This window comes from Chenopodium quinoa, unplaced genomic scaffold (genome assembly GCF_001683475.1).
Source record: "Chenopodium quinoa cultivar QQ74 unplaced genomic scaffold, ASM168347v1, whole genome shotgun sequence".
NCBI lineage: Eukaryota > Viridiplantae > Streptophyta > Magnoliopsida > Caryophyllales > Amaranthaceae > Chenopodium > Chenopodium quinoa.
Genome location: NW_018744284.1, coordinates 3,321,101 through 3,345,169, shown reverse-complemented (window position 1 = coordinate 3,345,169; position 24,069 = coordinate 3,321,101). Strand labels below are relative to the sequence as shown.

At 35.2% G+C, this 24,069-nt stretch overlaps 1 protein-coding gene across 1 annotated transcript; it reads left to right on the top strand.

Annotated features, from left to right (window-relative positions):
- The first annotated feature begins 18,278 nt into the window (after window positions 1-18,278).
- On the top strand, window positions 18,279-23,910 carry LOC110695007. The gene is made up of 6 exons (XM_021872202.1): window positions 18,279-18,585; window positions 21,072-21,207; window positions 21,760-21,844; window positions 21,922-21,972; window positions 23,262-23,362; window positions 23,453-23,910. Exons 1-6 carry the CDS (start codon window positions 18,420-18,422, stop codon window positions 23,583-23,585), a joined length of 672 nt encoding a protein of 223 aa, XP_021727894.1. The 5' UTR covers window positions 18,279-18,419; the 3' UTR covers window positions 23,586-23,910.
- Window positions 23,911-24,069: the final 159 nt, after the last annotated feature.

Genomic DNA, 24,069 nt, shown 5'->3' with positions numbered 1-24,069 from the left:
AGTCATATTAATCACAACAATGTGTGCCAATCTAACAAATTACACTATATCATACTTTCAATTCATTACAACAATAACATAGTTGTTTGGGGTCCAAATAACCTTATTTGGGCTGGTCAATTTAATGGTCCAAAAGCCATATAGGCCACAATGTCAAAAGTCCACAAAAGGATCTCTCCATGCCTTCAGTCCAATTTCATGCCTAAAGCTCTATGCACTTTCACTTGCCACTTGGTACAAATCAACCCATGGATGGGGCCCACATCCTAAAGGTATAAATACCCCGAATTTTATACCAAACAAGGTATCTACAAATACTTTAGCATTTATTTCACTTGCATGCATCGAATTCTCTCCTTGATCTTCCTATCACACGTACTGACTTATAGACATCGAGGGGTTTCTTCGAATACACCCCTGAGGCCAGTTAACATGCTCTCTTGTGCAGGTGATTCTTGGCCCAATTACACACGGTCTGATTCGGTTTTTAGTCTACGAATAAAGGTCAAAGCCTCGACCACATTGTTTCACCTGAAACAATAGTCTTAGCCCCTAATTGCTTTGAGGTCGTCTAACATGAAATGTCATAAGGAATCATCCGCAAAAGGAAAAAAAAATTAGCAATATTATTGATTGAATAAAAGTCGTAAAGGAAAAAAAAGTATGTAAATTGTAAAGTGAGAAACAAAACAGAGTAAACAAATATAATTTAAGAGAGTTTTATAACAGTGGTAAAGGGATAAAAAAAATAAAAAATAAAAATAAAAAAATAAATAAAAAAGAGAGAGAGAAGAAAAACATGTGACTAAAACACATAAAGGTATGAGAAAACCTAAGCAAATAAATAGGTAAAATTGTAAAGTGAGAAGCAAAAAAGAGTATACAAATATAATTTAAAAGAGTTTTATAAGAGAGTAAGTAATAAAGAAAAAAAAAATATGTGAGTAAAACACGTAAAGGTATGAGAAAACCTTATAAAAAGAAATAGGTAGAGATTGCAAAACACGAGTTAAGTTAATAAGGTTTATGCCCATATTTTACCATAAGATATGAGTAATGCTTATTCAAATATCTCATACAAGTTTTGTGTCCAGGCGATGCCCGAAATTTGATAAAATTATAGGATAACTTTTTTGGTTGGATCGACTGATCAAGTTCTAAGCCCTAAGCTTTTTTTTTTTTAAAATAAATATCTTAAGTTAATCTAAATAATTTATCTTGTAGGACTTTTTTATTCTTAATAATTTGACCAAAATTTACACATCATATATAAATAGATTTGTCTAGATGAAGACAGAATAAATATGGGTTTTTGATGATATTCAACCATTAGAGTGTTCAAAGGTAGACGTGACAAAACCTCGGTTTCAAAGATTGCATTTATCTCATCAAACCTCAATTTTTTTTTATCTTCATCCATCACGTCCATTGCTAATTAAAGGATCGAATCGATTGAGATCTGTCAAAAAATTACGATATGTTGATGGTGAAAACTTCCTTGAAAACTCCACTGCAATACATACAGTTCTAACTGTGTTAAGATACTTGTCATACCATCCAAAGAAAATTTGTCATATTAAAAAGATAAACAAAATAGTTATTATGTTTGAATTATAAATTATAATTAAGCCCCACGTAATTTACATTTGGAGGGACCATAAAAATAGCTACTCAGTATGAAAAACAAGTGGATATGAGAAGGGATTTTAGATTTTATTAGTGACTTAAAAGTTTATAGATCCACAAAGATAAATAAACCTTTGGTAAAAAAAACTAATCTATGTTAACGTAATAAATTGAGCATTATACATACAGAAGTCCACCATTCATCTAGTTATAATTCAATAACATTGCTTTTGGTAAATAACTGCAAAACATATACTACACAAAATATATCATAAATCTGCGACAAATATTATCTTTCTATAAAAACTATCAAATATATTCTAATTGCAAAATATATATATATATATATATATATATATATATATATATATATATATATATATATATATATAAGTTTTAGAAATCTAAACTCAATATTATTTAGGCCAAATTTAGGCCTTGTTTTGTTCACTTTATTTCAAGTGTGGGTAAAATTAGGAAAATTTTGAATTTTACCACCCACAAACAACCCGCTTTTAAAAATTACCACCCAAAAAAAAAAAAAAAAATCAGACTCAACAATATAATAAACTAGTTAGTAGCCCGAGCGTTTCCCCAGGTTGCTACTTGATATGTTCATTTTATATAGAGACTTATCCCCCATCCCTTGGTCATATTTAGGTGTATTATTATTAATATGCGTTTTCTAGTGTTCTCGTAGTCTTCATATTATTTTATAAGAAATTGCGGATTTGGAGCATTTTCCTAGACTTATTTGAGCCACTTCGAGCATCGGAGTAGGAGCGCATTCATATGACCATTTTCTGTAGCCCAAGACCGGTTAAAGTAATCAAACCGCTGATTAAGGGCTCGACGAATAAGAAGAGATCGAGGCATTGGACCGAGTAGTAAAGACCCAAAGAGGAAATCCATATTGGGCCACAAAAGTGGCCCAATCGAAGTCCATAATTGCCCGAGTGCTTGCCCGACCGGGCGCGCCTCAGGGCGAGGGCCTTCCCGGTCGGGCGAGGAAGAAGGAAGAGAGCAGCTCTCCGTCCGGAGGCGCGCCCGACCGGGCGCGAGCGGAGGTTCCCCATCAAAAAGGCGGGCCCGAGCGGGCGCGTGTTTTTAAGTGATTTTTAAGCGTCTTTTACTTCGATTAAGCATAGGATTTTTAAGCTGAAGTATAAATACGCTTTAATAAGCGAGATTTTTATTACGTCATTCATTAGTTAGATTCACAAATTTTAGTTTTAAGCTTTTGGTTAATACTCTTGTTCTCTCTCTACACTTTTAGTTTATGCAATTCATTACTTCCTTTTATTTTGGTAACGATTTCTTCCCCTTTTATTTTCAGTAATTTAATTGCTTTGATTAATTATGTCTTGTTTATTTGCTTTGCTTAGTTTAGATTTAAACATGTGTGAGTAGTTTTATTTCTAGGGTTGTGGGGATCCATAAATAATATGAAGGGGTAATTTATTATTATTGATTGTCAATGCTTTGGTTGATCTCTATTGATTGATTTAATGCTATGCAATCAGATTAGGCCTGGTTTAATTGTATGAGTTATGCAATATTGATTCGAGATGAGAATTGATGTTTAGGCTTAGTTTCAATAGGCAGGTTAATTTATAAATGATTAAGCTAAGATTCGAGAGATGCGATTTAATACCGGTAGATTAATTTTGTGATTGTAATATGTAGCGAAAGACCTTTATGATGTGATTAATTGATGCATTGATAATTGATTGTTGTGTTTTACCCTGAAATTTTATTGATTGGTGAACCTATACCCTAGGCTTTGATTTATTGATTTCTCCCTTATTTAATTTGCTTTAGTTTAATTATTCTCCTTAGTTTAATTCCCATAAAAATAATTTGGTTGCTTGATAATCTAGATTATATTAATTATTTAGGAATAGAAAGACTTGTTTCCCTGTGGATTCGACCCTACTTCCCTATCTGCTTCAGCTAGAGGACATAGGTAATTCTTTTAATTAGGATATACGACTAGATCTTGTCAAAAATTTGGCGGCGTTGCCGGGGAGACGGTTTTTTTTTTATTCCTGATTATTTTTGTAGTCTAGATTATTTTCTTTCGTCTTAAGAACACAAGATCTTTGGGACAGTTTCTCATTTTTGTTTGTTTAGTTCTGTGTTTATGCCCAGGAGTTCTAGATCAGGTTACATTCCATTCGATCCTGAAATCAAACGTTCTTTTTATAGACAGAAGAACCTTTTCAGACAAGTACGAGCTACTTCCGAGAGTAATACACCTTTGGAACCCCTATCTGATTCTAGTGACACAGAAGTTTCTTCAGAACCAGAATCAAAGATGATGGCTCAACCACCTCGCAAGCTCAGCGATTATTCGCAGCCATCCCTGACGGATTTTCCACATCTTGCTCCTACACCTAATCTCGAGGGAGTAAAATTCGAGATTAAGCCCCAGTTTATTACTATGATCGAAAGGAAGCAATTTAGCGGAGCTATGGGTGAAGATCCAAATCTTCATATTTTGGATTTTTACCAATATTGCAACACTATTAGGCAAACTGGGGTCACGCAGGACCAAATCAGGGAGATTCTTTTTCCCTTTTCTTTATGTGTTAAAGATAAAAATGGATTGAATAGAACTGCCCTTGATATTACCGACTGGGATACTCTTGCTTTGAATTTCTATAATAAATATTACCCTGCAGAGAGGACAGCTTTGTTAAGGAGTTCAATCTAAATTTTTTGCCTAAGAAGCCGATGAAAGTTTATATGAAGCTTGGGAAAGATTTAAGGATTTGCAAAGAGAATGCCCCCATCATGGTCTAACACAGTGACAGATAATCCAAGCCTTCTACAACGGGATTGGAAATTCATCTAGATCAATCCTAGATTCAGCAGCTAATGGAAGATTTATGAATCTTCAAGTAGATGTAGCAGGAACAGTTATCGAAGAGATGGCCACAATTCCCAATATGGGAATCCTAGAGGTTTTGCGCACAAAGGGAAACATAGTGTCGATTCCGTATCCTTTGTGCAAGCTCAATAAACTTCTATTTGTTAAAAATTAGATAATCTTAGTACTACTATTCTAACTTCCGCAGCTAATGTTTCTGCTGTTAATAATAATACTAATGATGCTTTTTGTTAAAATTGTGGAATTGTAGGTCATTGGGAACAAGATTGTACGAGTTCCATGGAGCAAGTTAATGCCTTCCAAACCTATAGGCAAAATAACCCATACTCCAACAATTATAATCCTGGTCTCCGGAACCATCCATATCTTTCTTACCGGAGTACCAATGTGAAAAACCCTCCAACCCACAACAACGAGCACCACAACAAACACAACAAAAATATTACCAACCTCCTAACCAAAGCACCCAACCACAAACTCCACCTCCACCTACTGACCCTGCCTTGTCAGAAATTAGAACGATGTTAGCTAGTATGCAAAAGCACATGCAGAGTAGGGATGCACAAATTGATTCGATCTTAGCTCACAATAAAATCATGGATAATCAAATTGCGCAACTTTCCTCTACTCTATAAACTCGCCAGCAAGGAGTCGTACTATCGCAGCGATACAACCTACAGATTATGAAAACGCAATTACTCAGAGGAGTGGTTCACACTATGATGGGCCTCCTATGCCCAAGGATGATGAACCTGTTTTGACAAAAATTGCTAATCTTGATTCTATTATACCAAATGATCTTGTTACTAGCCCTGCAGGGCTCTAGGGTAAAACTAACATTTCTAATGATACATTGTAAGGTACGACTCCAGAGAAGGTTACAACTCAAGATAAGAGTGGAGATGTACAGAAACCATTTATCAAACTACCATTCCCTAATAGACAATTGAAGACTAAGTTGGATAAGCAGTTTGGTAAGTTTTTGGAGGTTGTGAAAAACTTGCAGGTAACAGTTCCTTTCACAGAGTTAATTACACAAGTTCATGCATATGCTAAATTTATGAAAGATATTTTGACTAGGAAGATAGCCTTTATTGAGGTAGAGACTGTTTCTTTTACAGAAGAATGTAGTGCTCTATTGCAAAATAAATCTCCACCAAAATTAAAGGACCCTGGTAGTTTTTCTATTCCTTGTCATATTGGTAATGTCTTCATTGATAAAGCATTATGTGATTTGGGTGCTAGTGTCACTGTTATGCCATTGTCTATGTGTTCAAAACTTAATATGGGTGATTTAAAAGTTACTAACATTACCTTGCAAATGGCAGATCGTTTTGTTAAATACCCTTTAGGTATTTTAGAGGGTGTTCCTGTTAGAGTTGGTAAATATTTTATCCCTGTTGATTTTGTTGTTTTAGACATGGACGAGGATACAAAAATTCCAATAATATTAGGTAGACCTTTCCTCCACATTGCAGGAGCCATTATTGATGTAAAAAATGAAAAACTAACTCTATCTGTTGGAGATGATAATATCACTTTTAATTTAGGGATGGTTTTGAAAGGTCCTATGTTAGAGGAAAATTGTTGTAGTATTGATGGGATTGATGTTATTTATAAAGATAGCTTACCACAGACCCTTGCGAGGAATTTCTTAGAGGAAGTACTTTGTGTGATTTTACTGCAAGTGATGTTGGTATTTGGAGTAATGAGGTGGGTGCTACAGAGAAAGCTCTCGCACTTGAAGAACTTGACCCTAAGGAGAGCAAGAAGGTAGTAAAATTTATTCAGGATTCAAAATCTGCAGAGGTTAAGAAATCTAAACTAAAACCTCTTCCTTTTCATTTAAATTATTTATTTCTTGATGAACATGAATTACACCCCCTGATCATAGTACTGCACTTGATGACCCACAAACTTCCCAACATCTAGAGGTTCTTCGAACCCACGAAAGGGCAATTGGGTACAGTATTGATGATCTCAAGGGTATTAGCCATGATTTTTGTATGCACAAGATACACTTAGAGGACAATCACAAGCCATGTATTCAACCCTAGAGAAGGTTGAATCCTATCATGCAGGAACTAGTCAAGAAAGAGGTTATGAAATTACTTGATGCGGGTATTATCTATCCAATTTCTGACTTAAAGTGGGTAAGTCCCGTACAGGTAGTTCCTAAAAAGGGTGGGACGACTATGATTAAAAATGATAAAAATGAATTGATTCCCACTAGAACTGTAACAGGGTGGTGTATGTGCATTGATTATCGTAGATTAAATATTGCCACTAAGACAGATCACTTCCCTCTCCCTTTTATTGATCAAATGCTTGAAAGGTTAGCTAATCACATGTTCTTTTGCTATTTGGATGGATATTCAGGATTTTTCCAAATTTTGATTCACCATGAAGATCAGGAAAAGACAACATTTACATGCCCTTATGGTACTTTTGCATATCCTAGGATGCCCTTTGGTTTATGTAATGCCCCTGCTACTTTTCAATGTTGCATGATGAGTATCTTTTCTGAATTCATAGAGTCTATCATGGAAGTCTTTATGGATGATTTTAGTGTGTATGGGTCTTCATTTGATACATGTTTAGCTAATCTCACTAAAATTTTGAAAAGATGTGAAGAATGCAATTTGGTCCTAATTGGGAAAAGTGTCACTTTATGGTGACAGTAAGAGTGGTCCTTGGTCATATTGTATCTAATAAGGGTATACAAGTAGATAAAGCTAAGGTTTCTGTGATTGAGCAATTACCTCCACCAATTAATGTTAAGGGGGTCAGGAGTTTCTTAGGTCATGCGGGGTTTTATCGTCACTTCATCAAAGATTTTTCTAAAATTGCTAAACCACTAACTTAGCTTTTACTCAAGGATGCCCCATTTGATTTTACTGACGAGTTTCTTGAGGCTTTTGAAAAGATTAAGCAGGCTTTGATATCGGCACCTATCATATGTGCTTCAGATTGGAATCTTCCTTTCGAGATTATGTGTGATGCTAGTGATTTTGCAGTAGGAGTCGTGCTAGGACAAAGAAAGAACAAAGTTTTGTATTCTATTTATTATGCATGTAAAACTTTGGATGAAGCCCAAGTCAATTATGCTATCACGGAGAAGGAGTTTCTTGCTGTGATTTATGCTTTAGAAAAATTTAGATCATATCTAATTGGTTCTAAAATTATTGTTTTTACTAATCATGCAGCTTTAAAATATCTAATAGTTAAGGCGAAAACAAAGCCTAGGCTCCTCCGTTGGGTTCTCTTGCTCCAAGATTTCAATGGGGAAATTAAAGATAAAGGGAGCAGAGAATGTTGTTGCAGATCACTTGTCGAGGATCAGGTATGATGAGGGTAAGGATTCTCTTCCTATAAATGATTCTTTCCCTGATGACCACTTGTTTACAGTTGTAGAGCAACACCCTTGGTATGCCGATTATGCTAATTATTTGGTGGGCGGTACTCTACCTCCTGATTTGTCCTACCAACAGAAAAAGAGGTTCCTTTATGATGTTAAACATTATTTTTTGGATGATCCTTTTTTGTTTCGTGAGTGTGCAGAAGGACTATTCTGTATGTGTGTTCCCGAATGGGAAGTTAATGGTGTACTTACAAGATGCCATAACTCACCATATGGTGGACACCATGCTCCCACTAAGACAGTAGCAAAGATCAATGAGTCGGGTTTCTATTGGCCTACCATGTTTAAGGATGCTCACTCTTTTATCTAAGCTTGTGACTCATGCTAGAGGATTGGCAACATCTCGCGGCGGCATGAGATGCCTCAAACCGGTATTTTGGAAGTTGAGATTTTTGATGTTCGGGGTGTTGATTATATGGGACCTTTTCCCTCATCAAAAGGGAATTGTTATATCCTTGTCGCCATTGATTATGTATCCAAGTGGGTTGAAGCCATTGCCACACCTACCAATGATGCCAAGGTGGTCCATAACCTTTTTAAGAAAACCATTTTTCCTAGATTTGGAGTCCCTAGAGCCGTTATTAGTGATGGAGGATCTCACTTTCATGAGCGGAAGTTAGATACCCTTCTCAAGAAGTATGGTGTTTACCATAGGACGGGTTTAGCTTACCATCCCCAAACTAGTGGCCAAGTTAAGGTTTCTAACCGTGAAATTAAGGTTATTCTAGAAAAGGTGGTAGAAAAGTCTAGGAAGGATTGGAGCGATAAGTTGGATGAAACTCTTTGGGCGTATAGAACCGCATTTCAGACCCCCATTGGTACTTCACCCTATAGACTTGTGTATGGGAAAGCATGTCACCTCCTAGTGGAATTAGAGTATAAGGCTTATTGGGCAATTAAAGAGCTCAATTTGGATGCTAAGTTAGTGGGAGAGAAAAGGCTTCTACAACTTAACCAACTAGATGAGTTTAGGTTGATGGCCTATGATAGTGCACGTGTATACAAGGAGAAGACTAAAAAATGGCATGACAAGATGATCCTTACGAGAGATTTCAAAGAGGGTGATAAGGTTTTGTTGTTTAACTCTAGGCTTAAACTTTTCTCAGGAAAGTTGAAGTCAAGGTGGTCGGGTCCTTTCACTGTGAAAAGGGAAAACAAATTCGGTTCTGTGGAGTTATATGATGAACATGGTGGTGATTTTAAGGTAAACAACCAAAGGTTGAAGTTATACCATGAAGGGGCTACGGTAGGTGCAGTTGAATTACTTCACCTAATAGATTCCATCTCATCTTGATTTGCATATGGTAGAAAGGTCGTGCGGACCTAGATAAACCAGCGCTTTGCGGGAGGCAACCCGTATTTACTTGCTTTTTAAAGTAGTTTTTCCCTTGTTATTTGTCTTTTTAGAGAAGATAGAAGGGAATTTAATGTGTTTTAGAGTATTTTTTACAGGCTGGAGAAAAAGAGTTAGCCAAATTTTGAAGAAAAGAAGAAAAAAATCAGACTCTTAGTGTTGTAGCACGCCTAACCGGGTGAACATCCGCCTGACCGAGCGCGAGAACAAAGATAAAAAAAGAGTCAAATTCGCCCGACTGGGCGAGATGGCGGCAGACCTGACGAGGATTCGCTCGACCGAGCGCGAGCCCAACGAATTTAACTTCACCAGTTCGCCCTACCGAGCGAAAGGTCGCCCGTCCGGGGGCGCCTACCCCCCCCCACGCCTTCTTTTCTTCTTTCTCCTTTCTTTTTCTTATTTTCTTCTTTCTTTCTCTTTCCTCCATAGTTTATCTCTCTAAAACTCAAATTTCTCTACCTTCTCTCTAAGATCTCTCCTCCAATTCTCATCTAAATTCATAAATTTTTACGTACTCTTACTCCTCTCTTCATCCTCTACATTCCTACACTAATTTATCTGATTTTGGAACAAAATTTTGTAGACCCATATCAAGATGTTTGGAAATAGGGCAAGAACACAAGGAGGACGGGCTTCGGGATCGAATGCACCGATAGACCCGGCTCTACAACTACCGCAATGGCCAACAATCAAGATTGCAACGTCACAACAACTTGAACGGCTCATCAACCTCTACGAGAGGGAGGTACATCCTTCTCGGTGGTTACACCGAGATACCCTTCAATCTTTAGGTTTATATGAGTATGTTAGGCGATTCATGAACGATATTGGCATGCGTAAATTTGTAGATATGCACTACCCTACTTACCGAGAAATAACATGTGAATTTCTTTCCTCTTTGAATGTTGTTCAATCAAACAATCGACCTATTTTGCATTTTAGGTTGAATAACAGAAATGTTAGTTTAATCTATGTTGAATTTGCTAGTTTGTTTGAAATTGATCCCCATCCCCCCACCCAATGGCATGAAGAGTATAAATCTAACGATATTTATCTTGCTTTGATAGGCAAACCTTGCCCAAACTCACAACATGCTAGTGCACTATCTTTTCACCTCCCCATCCCAAAAATCTTCGAAAGATTTTCCAAGACTTGTTTTCTAGCTCGTCACGGACCCCATAACACTCAAACCAATGAGCTAGCTATTCTAGGACACTATGTGTATGGGTATGGGAAATTGAACATAGCTAGATACATTATCACCCATTTGAGTAGGCACGCAATTGCTTGTAGTAACAATGTCAAGACCCCTGTTCATCTTGGCGGCCTAATCACTAGGATAGCAATTAAGAAAGCGGGGTTCAACGAGTCTAGGTACGAGGGGTTGATCAACTGTGGGGGGGGGGGCACTCTTATAAACTTTCCGTACCTCCAATTCTTGCAATGGGTTAAACCTAACCATCGTCAAGTCCTAGAGTGGCATTTGAGGGTGGGGAAGGATCACATACCTGTTTTCCCTCTCCCTAACCCTAAGTTGACCGCCTTCCCTCCTAGGCAAGATTCTTACACCTGTGACATTCTACTTGCCCAAGCTTAGGGCCAAGCACAGCCCCGACCACGTGCACAACCACCATCTCCACCACAGCCACAGCCCGAGATGCATGTGCCACCCCATGTGCCTCAGCCACCCCTACACCAGCCTAGGCCAGACCCCGAGACCATTTGGGACCTACAAAGTATAGGTCAGGCTATAGGTAGGGTTGAGCAGACTCAGGGGGAGCTTAGGAGGCTAGTTGTTCCCCTAGACCAGAGGGTGGGATATGTAGAGAGGAACCAGGGTAGAGCACCTTTTCCCATGTACGACAATTATGCTCGTCGTGGTGCTATACCGGATGATCTTATCTACCCTGACTGGTCAGCCGCCACCCTAGGGATACATGGATCCCAACTCCCATGACATTTACATAGACTACTCCTCATTCGCTTTCTACGGCTAAGACTTTCCTTTTGGGGGGATGGGGGGTAATGTTGACCCTAACTATTTTGGTGGGAGTTCTTCTGGTGGTACATGTGGTAGCGGAGGAGGATTTGGGACGATGGATGAGGATGGTGATAATTAGCCATGTTGAGGCTAATTCCCGAGTCAATGAGGACATTGTCTGATTTTGGCTTGGGGGAGATTTTTGGATTGAGGTATCTTATTTCTTCTCTCTCTCTTTGTTTTTGGTGTGTTTAGTATAGTTTTTTTTTTGTTTGCTTTCTAGAGTAGATTTTATTGCTTTGAAAAAAATAAAAAATACAAAAAAAATTTGAAAAGTAAAAAAAAATACAAAAATACGATCCAAAGAATGAAAAATCATGCTTCCCTGTGCCCCATACATGAAAATTATTTTGATTCCTGGTATATGATGATGAGTATTGTGGATAGGTTAGCCATGATTTGATGTTTGACTGCTTGGATGCCCTAACATGCGTCAATTTTGCCCAACTACTTGTGAATATAGTGCTTGACTAGTTGATTTGGTTAGGAATTGTGTGTTAGTTCTTGGTATGTCAATGAAGTTGAGTATTGATTTTTAACTTTTGAGTAATATTTGTATGGCTCAATATTATACACATTGAGGAGGATGAAGGCATTTGTTCTTCTAGGTAGCCTTCAAATGATTTTAGATACATTTGTTCCCTTCTTGCTACCCATGTTGTTGCTTGTGCCCTTTTATTATTTATTTAGCCACATTACAAGCCTATTTAAGCCCCATTGGTTACTACTCCCAAGCTTTTTTTGGGGGAGCTATTAGTGAGTGAGGTGAGGGAGTTTGTAGTGTGCTTATCATTTGCACAATTTGGGTGGTTTGAGAAGTTGTGTTGTTCTTGATTGTGGTTTATTTTTGATAATTTTGATAGTTGAATTTTCTTGAAAAAATAAAGCATGATGATATGAGAAAAAAGAAGAAGTTCAAGAAAAGAAAAGAAAAAAAAGAAAGTGAACTTCAAAAGGAAAAAAAAGGCAAAGAGAAAGAAAATAATTGTTTAATGTTCTAAGTGAAGGTTATTCAAAAGAGAAAAATTGAGTTTCAAGTGAAAGGAAAAAAAATCAAGTGTTAAAGAGTTCAAAGTTTGTTTGATTCGCTCAAGTTCTTAATTGTTATATTTTTATGAGCGAGGTTGTAAGTGTTGGGAAATTTTGATGTAATTGGATGTTTGGTGAATTTTTGTGAAGTTGAGATGAGTTGTGTTGGAAATGATTGGTCATTATTTATTTTTGACCTTGATTCTATTAGGGTTGGCTCCCTAAAGCATGGCTTCACTCTCACATTTTCCCAAATTTATCCTACCTTTTACCCTAGCCTTACGTTACAAGCTTTAAAGACCTTCCGACCTTTGTGCATAGAGTTGTATGAATGTGAAAGTAGTTGTTTATCAATGCAAAGAATGATTTGACATATTTCGAGTCGACTATTAGGTTGAGTGCATGTTTTCTTAAACACACGAGTGTTGTGAGTTTGGGAGGGCATTGTTCACATTAAAGGGTTGGATGGAGAGCGATTGGATACATTTTATGTCCGCCACATAAAAGAGTGAAGAGTGCGTGAGCACTAGTCTTGAATTCCATATACACTTGTGGTTTGCTCTATTTGACAATTGTTAGGGAGGATGAGTAGTTCGATGGATTTGATTGGTTGACTTTGATGCATAATTGTTGGAATTTCTTTGAATTGGTTATGCTTGGTTTTAATTGATTTTTGGGGTGAAGTATGTTTTATTTGTTCATTGATGAACTATTTGCTTTAGGACAAGCAAAGGTTTGGCTTGGGGGAGTTTGATATGTTCATTTTATATAGAGATTTACCCCCATCCCTTGGTCATATTTAGGAGTATTTTTGGCTCTTTGGAGCCACTTTTATTACTAATATGTGTTTTCTAGTGTTCTCGTAGTCTTGGTATTATTTTATAGGAAATTGCAGGTTTGGAGCATTTTCCCGGACTTATTGGAGCCACTACGAGCATCAGAGTAGGAGCGCATTCATATGACCATTTTCCGTAGCCCAAGACCGGTTAGAGTTATCAAACCGTTGATTAAGGACTCTGCGAAGAAGAAGAGTTCGAGACATTGGACCGAGTAGTAAAGACCCAAAGAGGAAATCCATATTGGGCCAAGAAAGTGGCCCAATCGAAGTCCATGTTTGCCCGAGTGCTCGCCCGATTGGGAAGGCCCTCGCCCTGAGGCGCGCCTGGCCGGCGAGGAAGAAGGAAGAGAGCAGCTCTCCGCCCGGAGGCGCGCCCGATCGGGTGCAAGCGGAGGTTCCCCTATCAAAAAGGCGGGCTCGGCCGGGCGAGATGGCGCCCGATCGGGCGTGTGTTATTAAGTGATGTTTAAGCGCCTATTATTTTGATTAAGCTTAGGATTTTTCAGCTGAAATATAAATACGCTTTTCTAAGCGAGATTTTCGTTACGTCATTCATTAGTTAAATTCTCATATTTTAGTTTTAAGCTTTTGGTTAATACTCTTGTTCTCTCTCTACACTTTTAGTTTATGCAATTCATTACTTCCGTTTATTTTGGAAATGATTTCTTCCCCTTTTACTTTCAGTAATTTAATTGCTTTGATTAATTATGGCTTGTTTATTTGCTTTGCTTAGTTTAGATTTAAATATGTGTGGGAATAATTTTATTTCTAGGGTTGTGGGGATCCATATATAATATGAAGGGATAATTTATTATTGTTGATTGTCAATGCTTTGGTTGATCTCCCATTGATTGATTTAATGCTATGCAATTAGATTAGGCTTGTTTTAATTGTATGAGTTATGCAATATTGATTCGAAATTCAAGAGATGAGAATTGATGTTTAGGCTTAGTTTCAATATGCAGGTTAATTTATAAATGGTTAAGTCAAGATTCGAGAGATTCGATTTAATACCGGTAGATTAATTCTGTGATTGTAATACGTAGCGAAAGCCCTTTATGATCTGATTAATTGATGCATTGATAATTGATTGTTGTGTTTTACCCTGTAATATTATTTATTGGTGAACGTATAACCTAGGCTTTGATTTACTGATTTCCCCCTTATTTAATTTGCTTTAGTTTAATTATTCTGCTTAGTTTAATTTCCATAAAAATAATTTGGTTACTTGATAATCTAGATTATATTAATTATTTAGGAATAGAAAGACTTGTTTCCCTGTGGATTCAACCATACTTCCCTATCTGCTTTAGCTAGAGGATTTAGGTAATTCTTTTGATTAGGAGATCCGACTAGATCTTGTCACTACTGTTGTAAACATGCAATCGATAAGTTCTTTTAAAGACTTTTAAAACTGAGACTGTCATTGTCAAACCAAAATTGAGTTATTATTTGAGTATCTTATTTTTTTTTAATTGAACCTTGTGATTTGCACTTATATACATTTTTTACATATTAATAACATAGTTGATAATTGGCTTAGATGGTTAAATTAAATAGCCATCTTTGTTATAAGAGGTTGAGGGTTTGAATCTCCTTATCCTCATGTTTTAATATTTTCTTGGGTGATGTGGCGTAATGATTAAGATTGTTTGAGTGATGATGTGTTGTCATGAGATGTTGGGAAGGTGACAAGCGCAATACAAAAGGGATTACGTGGCACATTGGCGTTCTAAGGAACACCTTTTAATGTATAGGTATAATTTTCAATAGTTGGCACTTTTGATATCAAATACAAAGTAATTGTTTCATGATCATTGATCGAGGTGAAACTTAAAAGAAAAAAAGAGTAAAGGTGGAACTGTGGAAGAACATGAAGGAATTTAGTTAAATATATATACAGTAATATTGTGGGATATGAAATGACATATTAGTTTAAGTTATATTTTAAGTTTAAGAGATGAAAAGACTATTTTTATTATACTTCATATATTTATGTAATGTGCAATGTACTAATTAGTTCAACTTTATTTTATTATGGTGGAAATGAAACATTTTATTTTCTTACTTAAATTTTCAAGTTATGGAATGCACGAAGACTTTAACATTATATAATTTATTTATTTTAATTTTTATATTAAAAAAAGAGAATATAAAAAAGGAAAGATTAAGGGATCGGAGGTGATATGTGGCATATGAGTGATTTGTGGTTTATGTTTTTAAATACTAAGTATAGATATAAATATACACAAAATAAGAAGCAAATAGATACAAAGTGTGTTATAGTCGTATTTTGTTCATGTTATTACCGCGCATGAAACGGGATCTAACCTAGTAAGTGTATGAAACTGTGCCATCCAACCAATTCTATATTAAGGCATGCTTTATGTAAATGAACAAGAGATAGTTTATTGTTTCACTATAAATATTACAAAAACTACATTCACTGAAATTATGTTTCTTTTGTATAGGGTATCACGAACGTTTATGCTATTGTACAAAATTTGCCAGGAAATATTGGAGCATGGAAGAGATTTTTTATTTAATTTCCAAATCCATTGATGTGCCCATTTTTTATCAAGATTGAGATTATGGGCTACCCAAGTGCCTGATCTCACTTGATGAAAAATGGGCACATCGCTGGATTTTTATGGAAATCTTCAATTTTCAAGTGATGTGCCCATTAATATGATTAAAAAAGTTTTGATTTTATAAAATTAAGAATCGTGCACATTAGGGTTCATGTCTAGAATTACTTTGTGACAATCTTATATTAATTATGGTTATATAATTATTTTTTATACGAGCAAAGGATCAAGGTACATTTAGGTGGCTAAATTTTTAATTAAATGCTTTTGATGATCGAATATGCTTATGTTAAAATAATATATGAATACATATGTTGAATAATGTTTGAATATCTTGAATAATGATTATCAAGGTTTATGTCATGTTCATGACAGTACATAAACCTTGATAATCATTAAAATAAAGAGTTCATGACATAAACCTTGATAATCATTAAAATAAAGAGGGGTGTGCATACCTAGAACGAAAATTGATTATTAATGTAAAGTTGATTTTTAATACAATGAAATCTATTTTGAAATTTATAAAGATGGAATTTTTGGAAAGTTTCTAATGTTGAGCTATTTTGGAAAAGTTTACTTAAATAATGGATTCTCTACTTGGATGTTTCAAAAGCATGTTTAATGAAATAAAAAGATTTTACATATCAGAATTCGGGTTGATTCGCTTAGTTTAAGTTTATTAAAGAGTTTAGTTAATTATGTTTGAGTACTCAACAACAATGGTTCAATTTGGTTTTAATTAATAAAAAGGTTAGTTTTATTTCGCTACCAATTTTAGTAAGTTTAGTTGTTTTTTATAAAGTTGTCTTTCATTGTCACGTGGCGATAATATGCCCAAGCTTCTCTATGGTATTTTATACGTAATATTCTAGTATTTTCGTAGAGAGGAATTTAGAGTTTTTACAAAAAGTACACCCTCTGTGTTTTTTAAAGTGTTACGCTTTGACCAGCACATAGTTTTAGGCAATTTAATTGACTTGAATAAAATAAGAGGTAAATGAGGTAGTTGGAGTATTAAAAAATTGTAAAAGAAAGTTAGTGGGCCGGTGTTAATAGTTTATTGAAAAGTAATGAATGTGAGAGGAAGAAATAATAATAATAAAAATAGCAGTAAGTTTGGGTGGGGATCATGGGAGAAGTGATATATAATATTAAAATGTAGCTTTTTGCCGAAAAAAAAGTGTAACACATAAAAAAAATGCCTATATTTTGTAAGTGTAACACTTAAAAAAAACACGGATGGAGTATTAATTTTTTGGGTTTTAAAAAGATTAAAATTGGGAAAATAAAATTGATGGCTAGATTTAAGGGCCATAGATACAGTTTCGCATTGATTTTTGTTTTTTGTAAACCTATATAATATAATATTTCAACTATAAAATTATTTTCTATTTGTATTTGAAGAAAGATGAGTAGTATATGTGAATGTGTTGGATAAGAAACTGTGGCTAGAATAAGACTTGGACATAGGGCAATGTCGCTCTCACCTCTTTTACCTGGGAGTTTCTCTTGTCCAACTCATCCAAACTATGAGTCAAGTATTTGATTATAAAATTTTAAAATAAAAGAATTTTGAAAAAAAAAAAAGAGAATTTAATGATAAAAGTGTTTGGAACTTTTTTTAGGATTTATGTGAGAAATTTTCTACTTTTACACAAAAAAAAAAAAAAAAAAAAAAACAAAACAAACATGAAATTATTTTTTACCATCAAAACTTTTAAAAGTTTAATTTTACCACAAAAAAAATTCTAAAAATTATTTTTCACCACCTGTCGTCCAGAAAACTGTTAAATCTAACAATTTTAAAAAAAAAATTATTCGATTTCTATGTCAAAATCATGATGTTTAGAGGTTTTAGGGGTCATCTAGGGTTTTGGGTCCGATTTGAGGTTAAAATTAACAAAAAATTAACGAAATGTCTTGTTTTGCGCGTCATGTAAACCGAGGTTCCAAAGAACCATCCACACCCATTACTACTTTTTAATTATTTATTTCCTCTCATATTCATTACTTTTTCAATAAAATATTAACCCACTATCTTTCTTTTACAATTTTTTTAATACTCCAACTACCCCACTTACGTCTTAGTAGTATTTTATTTAAATCAATTAAATTGCCTAAAAGTATGTGCCGGTCAAATTATAACACTTACTCACTCCGTGTTTTAATAAGTGTTACAGTTTGACCAAACACGCATGCCGAAACACGACTTTGACCATTAATTTATATAATCATATGTTAATTAAATTATAGGAAAATTGATAATATGAAAGTATACATTATAACGAATCCAACAAGTAATATTTGTTTTTTTATATATTAGTAAATTAATCAAGTCAAAATCATTATGTGAATAGTGAAAAAAGTCAAAATATAACACTTATTAAAAACGGAGGGGGTATTAAAACATAGAGGGATTATAAGTTATTTACGCCTCTAGTTTTAAACCCATGCCCTGTAGTACAATTCATGACTACCTTGTACTAATTGAAGCCAAGCCCATTAACAATTCAACATACAAAATCTCATTATTTAGAAAGTGTTTTCAGCTCTAATTCTTCTTCCCACACTAAAACCCTCTTTCAGTACTCATTTGCAAATTTCTCCTCCTTTTTAAAAATCAGCCATGATTCTTTCAAGAGGAACCAAGAAATTGCTTCAATCTACCAATGCAAGAAACTCCCAATTTCTTTCACAATTTCTTCGTGATTCGCCCCGCCATTTCTCAACTGGTATTGAGCATCAACCTCAATCTCAACCTCCGCGTTCTTCTATTCCTTCCCCAACTTCAGGTTTCTTAATTTCTCACCCATTTTCTTCTAATTGCTATTTTATTTCTCAAATTTTCAATTTTTTTTTAGGTTGTATACACTAATATATCATTTTTATGATTAATTTTGCTGGGAATTGTTTGATTTTCGAATAACTATTTATTTTGCTCGAGCTATGATGTGATTTATACATTTGAATTGGTTCTTTGAAGAATTATTTATAAATTAATTGTTAAAATGTAGCTTATTTTGCTATTAAACTATAGTTATATCATGTTTTTGGGAATAAACCAAAATACAATCAATCTGTTGCAACTTTTAATCATGGTTTAATTTTGTGGAGCATAGAAAATAAGGATGGTTGGCGTATAATGTTGTTGGGTTTTTGAAATTTATCATCTTTGATATCAAGTATGGATAATTAGCTTGGATGGTATTTTATGGTGTTGGGAAAATTGATTGAAAATGTAGTCAGAGTATATTTTTAGCATGATAGATAAAATTTGAGGAAAAGAAAAAAACAATTATGCTTGTTTGGGAGTTGCTAAGCTGCTAATAATTATCGGTAATGGTAATCACCTAGACATATGATTTTGTAAATCAAGCTCTACCTTGCAATAAATAGCATTGCAACTCTGTCCTGATTTTGTGCTTTCTTTCTTGTTTCCAGTTTCACTTTTGAGGTGATATAGAGTGGTAATGAAAATGAATGGAGAAGAAGAGATAATTGTGGGAGAACAAGCATTACCCTGGACTATAGTGTAGTTTATTCTTGAAAATTTACCCATGAAGTTAACAGTCTGTAAGATTTGAAGGGTGATTAACATTAGGGCGATTGAGGTGATGTATCTAACTATAAAATCATGGTGAAGATAAACTACATACTTCGTATGTGATAGAAACTGCACTATACACACCATAGGGCTGCTCTTAAAAAAATATGTATAAAATGCTGAAGATGCGCCTAAATCTCTGTTTTTTAATCCAATATGCGGGAAAGACTCTTTAGAGTGATAGAGTTGATGGCTATGTTACTCAAACTCTTTGTTTCACCTCAACTACTTGTGTTGGATCCTCGACACTTGAAAATGGGTTAGACAGTTCGACACTTTTTTTGGGACAAAATAATGAAAAATCTTCAGAAGATAAATACGTAGTACGCTCTAATACGCAGAACGAATACAAATTCGCAATACACTAGGTGGGAGTATTGTAATACGTTTGAGGTGTTTTTGTAATACAGTTTTTTTGGGGTCATAATACGATATAAATAATTTACCCTTATAAATATAAAGGATATTTTATAGAAAAATTGAGAGAATTGGTATACAAGACTTAAATAAGGAGTTCATGGAGGGGAGGGGAGTATTAGGTAACTCTGCAACAGAAACAAATTGAAACAAGAAACCAAAAGAAGGTACTCCACCCCCACCCCCCCCCCCCCCCCCTCACCCCCCAACCCCCCGGCAAAAGAATATTATCTATGTGCATTGAGATATCATAATATAGTGAATACGCTGATTTGAGAGTATTAATACGTAAAAGTATTGAGTATTGGAACGAAAGTATAATACGGAATACGCGGGAGTGATGAGAGTATTATGTATTTAGATAACACTGACTTGGGGACATGAGTACTTGAGCATGAGTCACATAGGTTAATGGAATAGAGTTACATAATTGTTATAAGTAATGACATGACTATAAAAATGTTAAGCTGTCTAGTCATTTGAGATTAAAATTTTGAATACATAATGATATACCCTTTCATACCATCATACAAAGGTTTCTTCTAATTCATGGTTTCAGTATTCTCCAAGCTGGAGAATCCCTGGAATTTACACCTTGATTTGGTGTAGATTGGTCGTCTGCAACATTTATTTTTGTTATAGAAAATGCCTTTACAGTCTCTTGTATAAGTAATTTTTACTGATGGTCATCTAACCATGTACCCTACTTTTTGAACAGTTATATCAGAGTATATAAGTACTTTTTTATGTGCTCATAAGTCTTTTATAAGGGAATGGTATTCAGTGCACAACCAGTGAGGTTGCTCCTGTGAAATGTCTTACTAATTTTATGAGGGATGCTGTCTAACAGAAGCTGGATGTTAGGTCAAAAATATTATGCATGCATGAGATAATTTCTCAATACTTCATGGGAACCTTCATTTTATGTGCATGGTCCCATTTCAGATAAGTTATTGCAAATATATATAATTTGGTAGACTTGGAGACACGTGATGAAGCATTATGACATCGTCATTTTCTGTCTTTGTTGATGGCGTTTTCTTTGATTGAGTAAATTGAAAAAATAGCATTTAAAGAGTGCAGATATTCTGGGCTTCCACTTTTTCATTAGTATCTTTGTTTTGTTGGTGCTGCATTCTATCTTCTCAAACTATATTGCGTGCCTAATCATATACGGAAGATAAATTTTTGTTGTATTCATGGCTTTGTCACTTTTGTTATAGTGAGCTATTGTCTTATCCCATTGTCACATTTTAGGTTCGGTCTATGGGAGGCTGTTTGGCATCTCATCGAATACACTGAAGACTGACATCATCAGTTTGTTTGAAGGATGCAACTTGACATTGGATGACATTAAGGTTGATTACAACAGGGCATATCATCCAATGGCAATGTAATCTTCTTGATTTATAAAGCATGCATTTTGTAGTTATTTTATTGTTGTTGCCTGTTGCTTCAATTTTTTTTTTTTTTTTTTTTTTTTTTCCCTTATCTTCATTATTATAGTAACTTTATGGTGTGCAACACATTTTGAAGTATTTTGGCTATGCGGTCCATCAATTTATCTAATCATTGAGAAAACAATACATTCTTATGCAAAATGGTGAACAAACGAGTTCAGTTGTATTGTGAGGAATCGATTATCATCTTCTTCCTCAAAAGTGTGGACGTTTAAGAATTTATTTTCATATTTTCTTAAGAGTATTCATAGCTTTCTGTAATTGATGAGATCAGCTTGACTAGAGAATTATAGCCGTTGCCTTTAATTCATCCTTGGAGTCGTTGACTTGAAGGTTTGGTTCGTTTGGTTACTACTTGGATCACATCGATCCATATCTTTTTCTGGTACCAGTATTAACCCTTTAACAGATCCCTCAAAGTGTTGTACTGTTCTTGGATTAGAAAAGCATTTGTAAGCAGTAACTTTAAAGGTTGTCTGTCTCAGGCTGGTGCAATTCCGCTCTGAATCTGATTATGGTACTGCCATTCGAGAGCTTACAAGGAAGAACCGATCTTTTAAATTGGAGAAGGTGAAGCATATGAGTTGTCTCCCCTTTAAATATTTTGTGTAGCTTCGGTGTAGTGATATTGGTTTGTTCAATTTCAGGTAGTAGATCATCAACAATGGGATCTAGTTGCACCTTATAATGGAAGATATGTAAGTAGGGCTGCCTTTCGAAACTCTCAAGGCCATTTTTATCATTATCTCATTTGTCTTGAATGTTTTAAATCATAAGGTGTACAAGTGCTTAAAGAAAATGTGATCTTGTTGGACTCTGATTTTTGTAGAACATGATTAAAGTCCTCACAGAAAGTTGGGTCTTAGGAAATCTGAGTATTTTTTATTGCATCTGTGTGCTTGTTAAGTGAAGTCTAATTAATTTTGCAAACCATTTGCAGGAAAGTTGTTTAATGCTTTTGATTGCTGCTAAGTAGCAGCTGAAGCCCCGTTCTAATTATATATAATTTCTGCCTTTTAGCTAAATAAGTTTCCTTTCTTGATTGTCTGGTCAAATCTATTTTCCTTTGAGTTGCTGTTATAATATCAAATGTCATTGCTTTAATTGTTATGACGGATCTGTAGATACATCGAGACTTTTTAGTCTTGCAATTGCCACTAAGCCGAGGAACCTATTTTGCTGTTTATTTGTATATAGTTCGTTGAATGTGGCTCTCATCTTGGAAGGTTTATGTAGAAGCACATTCACAAGACTCAAATTAGGCATCATTTGGTTAAATTGCTTGAAAGGGTTGGTATGTATTTGGAACGCTCCAAAACCTTGCATGTCAACATTTGTTTGAAATTGATACCAGGGGCACCTATATCTTGAAACCCTTGTATCTGGTTTATCTAACATTGGGGGAAGATGGTTTCCTTCAAACTATCATTGGATCCTTGGTATCAACCTAAAGAATAAAAAACAGATGAAGCAGAAAAGTCCATGAGCAGACCCCATTGATACCACCACACTCCTTTCCAGTTACTGCCTTTTCTCCGCTTCCCTTTCCTATCCTTTGGCACTCCTTCCCCTCTCATGATGCTCCCCCTACAGTTTTGTTCTGTGCTCTCTTTGCTCTCCTCGCAACCATATCCCACTTGGGCTGCTTCTTAACCCCCTCTGTCTTGCCCCTAGTAACATCAAAATGTGAAAAATCATACATTTCAATGATCCAACCTTCAATCTAGAGAGAGAAGGGTGGGGAGGGAGAGTGACAGAGGGAGGGGGAGCTTTGAATTGTATTCTGTTGAAGCTATATTTTCTATGTACTATCTTGTTGAACTGTGTGTGCATTGTACTTCAGGTATGAGAATCATTTTTGCCTTGGAATGCATCTCATCTCCACTTACCTTCTTATTTTCTGGAAGTAGTTGCTTTGGATTTTAACTGTTTTCATGCTGGTGCTTTACATCTGTGACACAAACTGCTCTAATTTTCTGCTATTCAGGTATTATTCCGAGGAATACCACGTAATGCACTTTTGGAAGATGTGGAACGCTTTTTGTCTGGCTGCAATTATGAATCTTCCTCCCTTGAATTGTTTACTAGGTCAGAACTTAATCATTCATACAAGGCATCTTTGAATCGTAATTTTTAAAGATTATTCAGATTAAAACAAGTATTGTTTCGCAACTGCAGGCCAATGCAATTTGAGCCTTTGAGGATGGCAAAAGTGGGTTTCCCCTCGCAACTTGAGGCAATGAATGCAGTAATCAGAAAGAATGGGGCCTTTTGTCTCAATAGCCGTATTACAGCTCAACTTATCCAGTGAAACAACTGTGGTTTTTAATGCAACACTCGCATTTTTTTTTTGGACAATGCATTGTCTCAACCTTAGCGAATTTCTTTTGACAATGCTTGTAACATTGATGTTTGCTTTGTTGCCGGCTGTTTTCCGTGTAAAAGCACTCGTGTAAGGTTTAGTTAATCACTGGTTGTTCAGTGTCCCTCCATTTGGTTTCATAGAATGCTTCATAATGGTAGAATAGACATGTACCAGTCACTATTTTGTTTGCAAGTGTTTGCTAATCTAAGGAATTAGATTGAGTATCTAATAAACTATTGAAGCTATCAGCTTCACAATTTTTCTTTTGTTAGCATCCTCAAAAAGTAGATTATGACAGAATGAAGAAATTAATCGAGCAATAATTCTGTATAATCATGTTCATTTGCTTTCTAGTAAAAGTTATTTCTTATGATATTTCAAACAAGATCATCTCTCTAAAGTGTTACTGAAATATATTCTCCGCATTCTA

Coding starts and splice junctions, on each gene's coding strand:
- LOC110695007 (XM_021872202.1), top strand. CDS start 18,420: ATGATTCTTTCAAGAGGAACCAAGAAATTGCTTCAATCTACCAATGCA. Junction 18,586..21,071: donor TATTCCTTCCCCAACTTCAG/GTTTCTTAATTT, acceptor GTCACATTTTAG/GTTCGGTCTATGGGAGGCTG. Junction 23,363..23,452: donor TCCCTTGAATTGTTTACTAG/GTCAGAACTTAA, acceptor TCGCAACTGCAG/GCCAATGCAATTTGAGCCTT.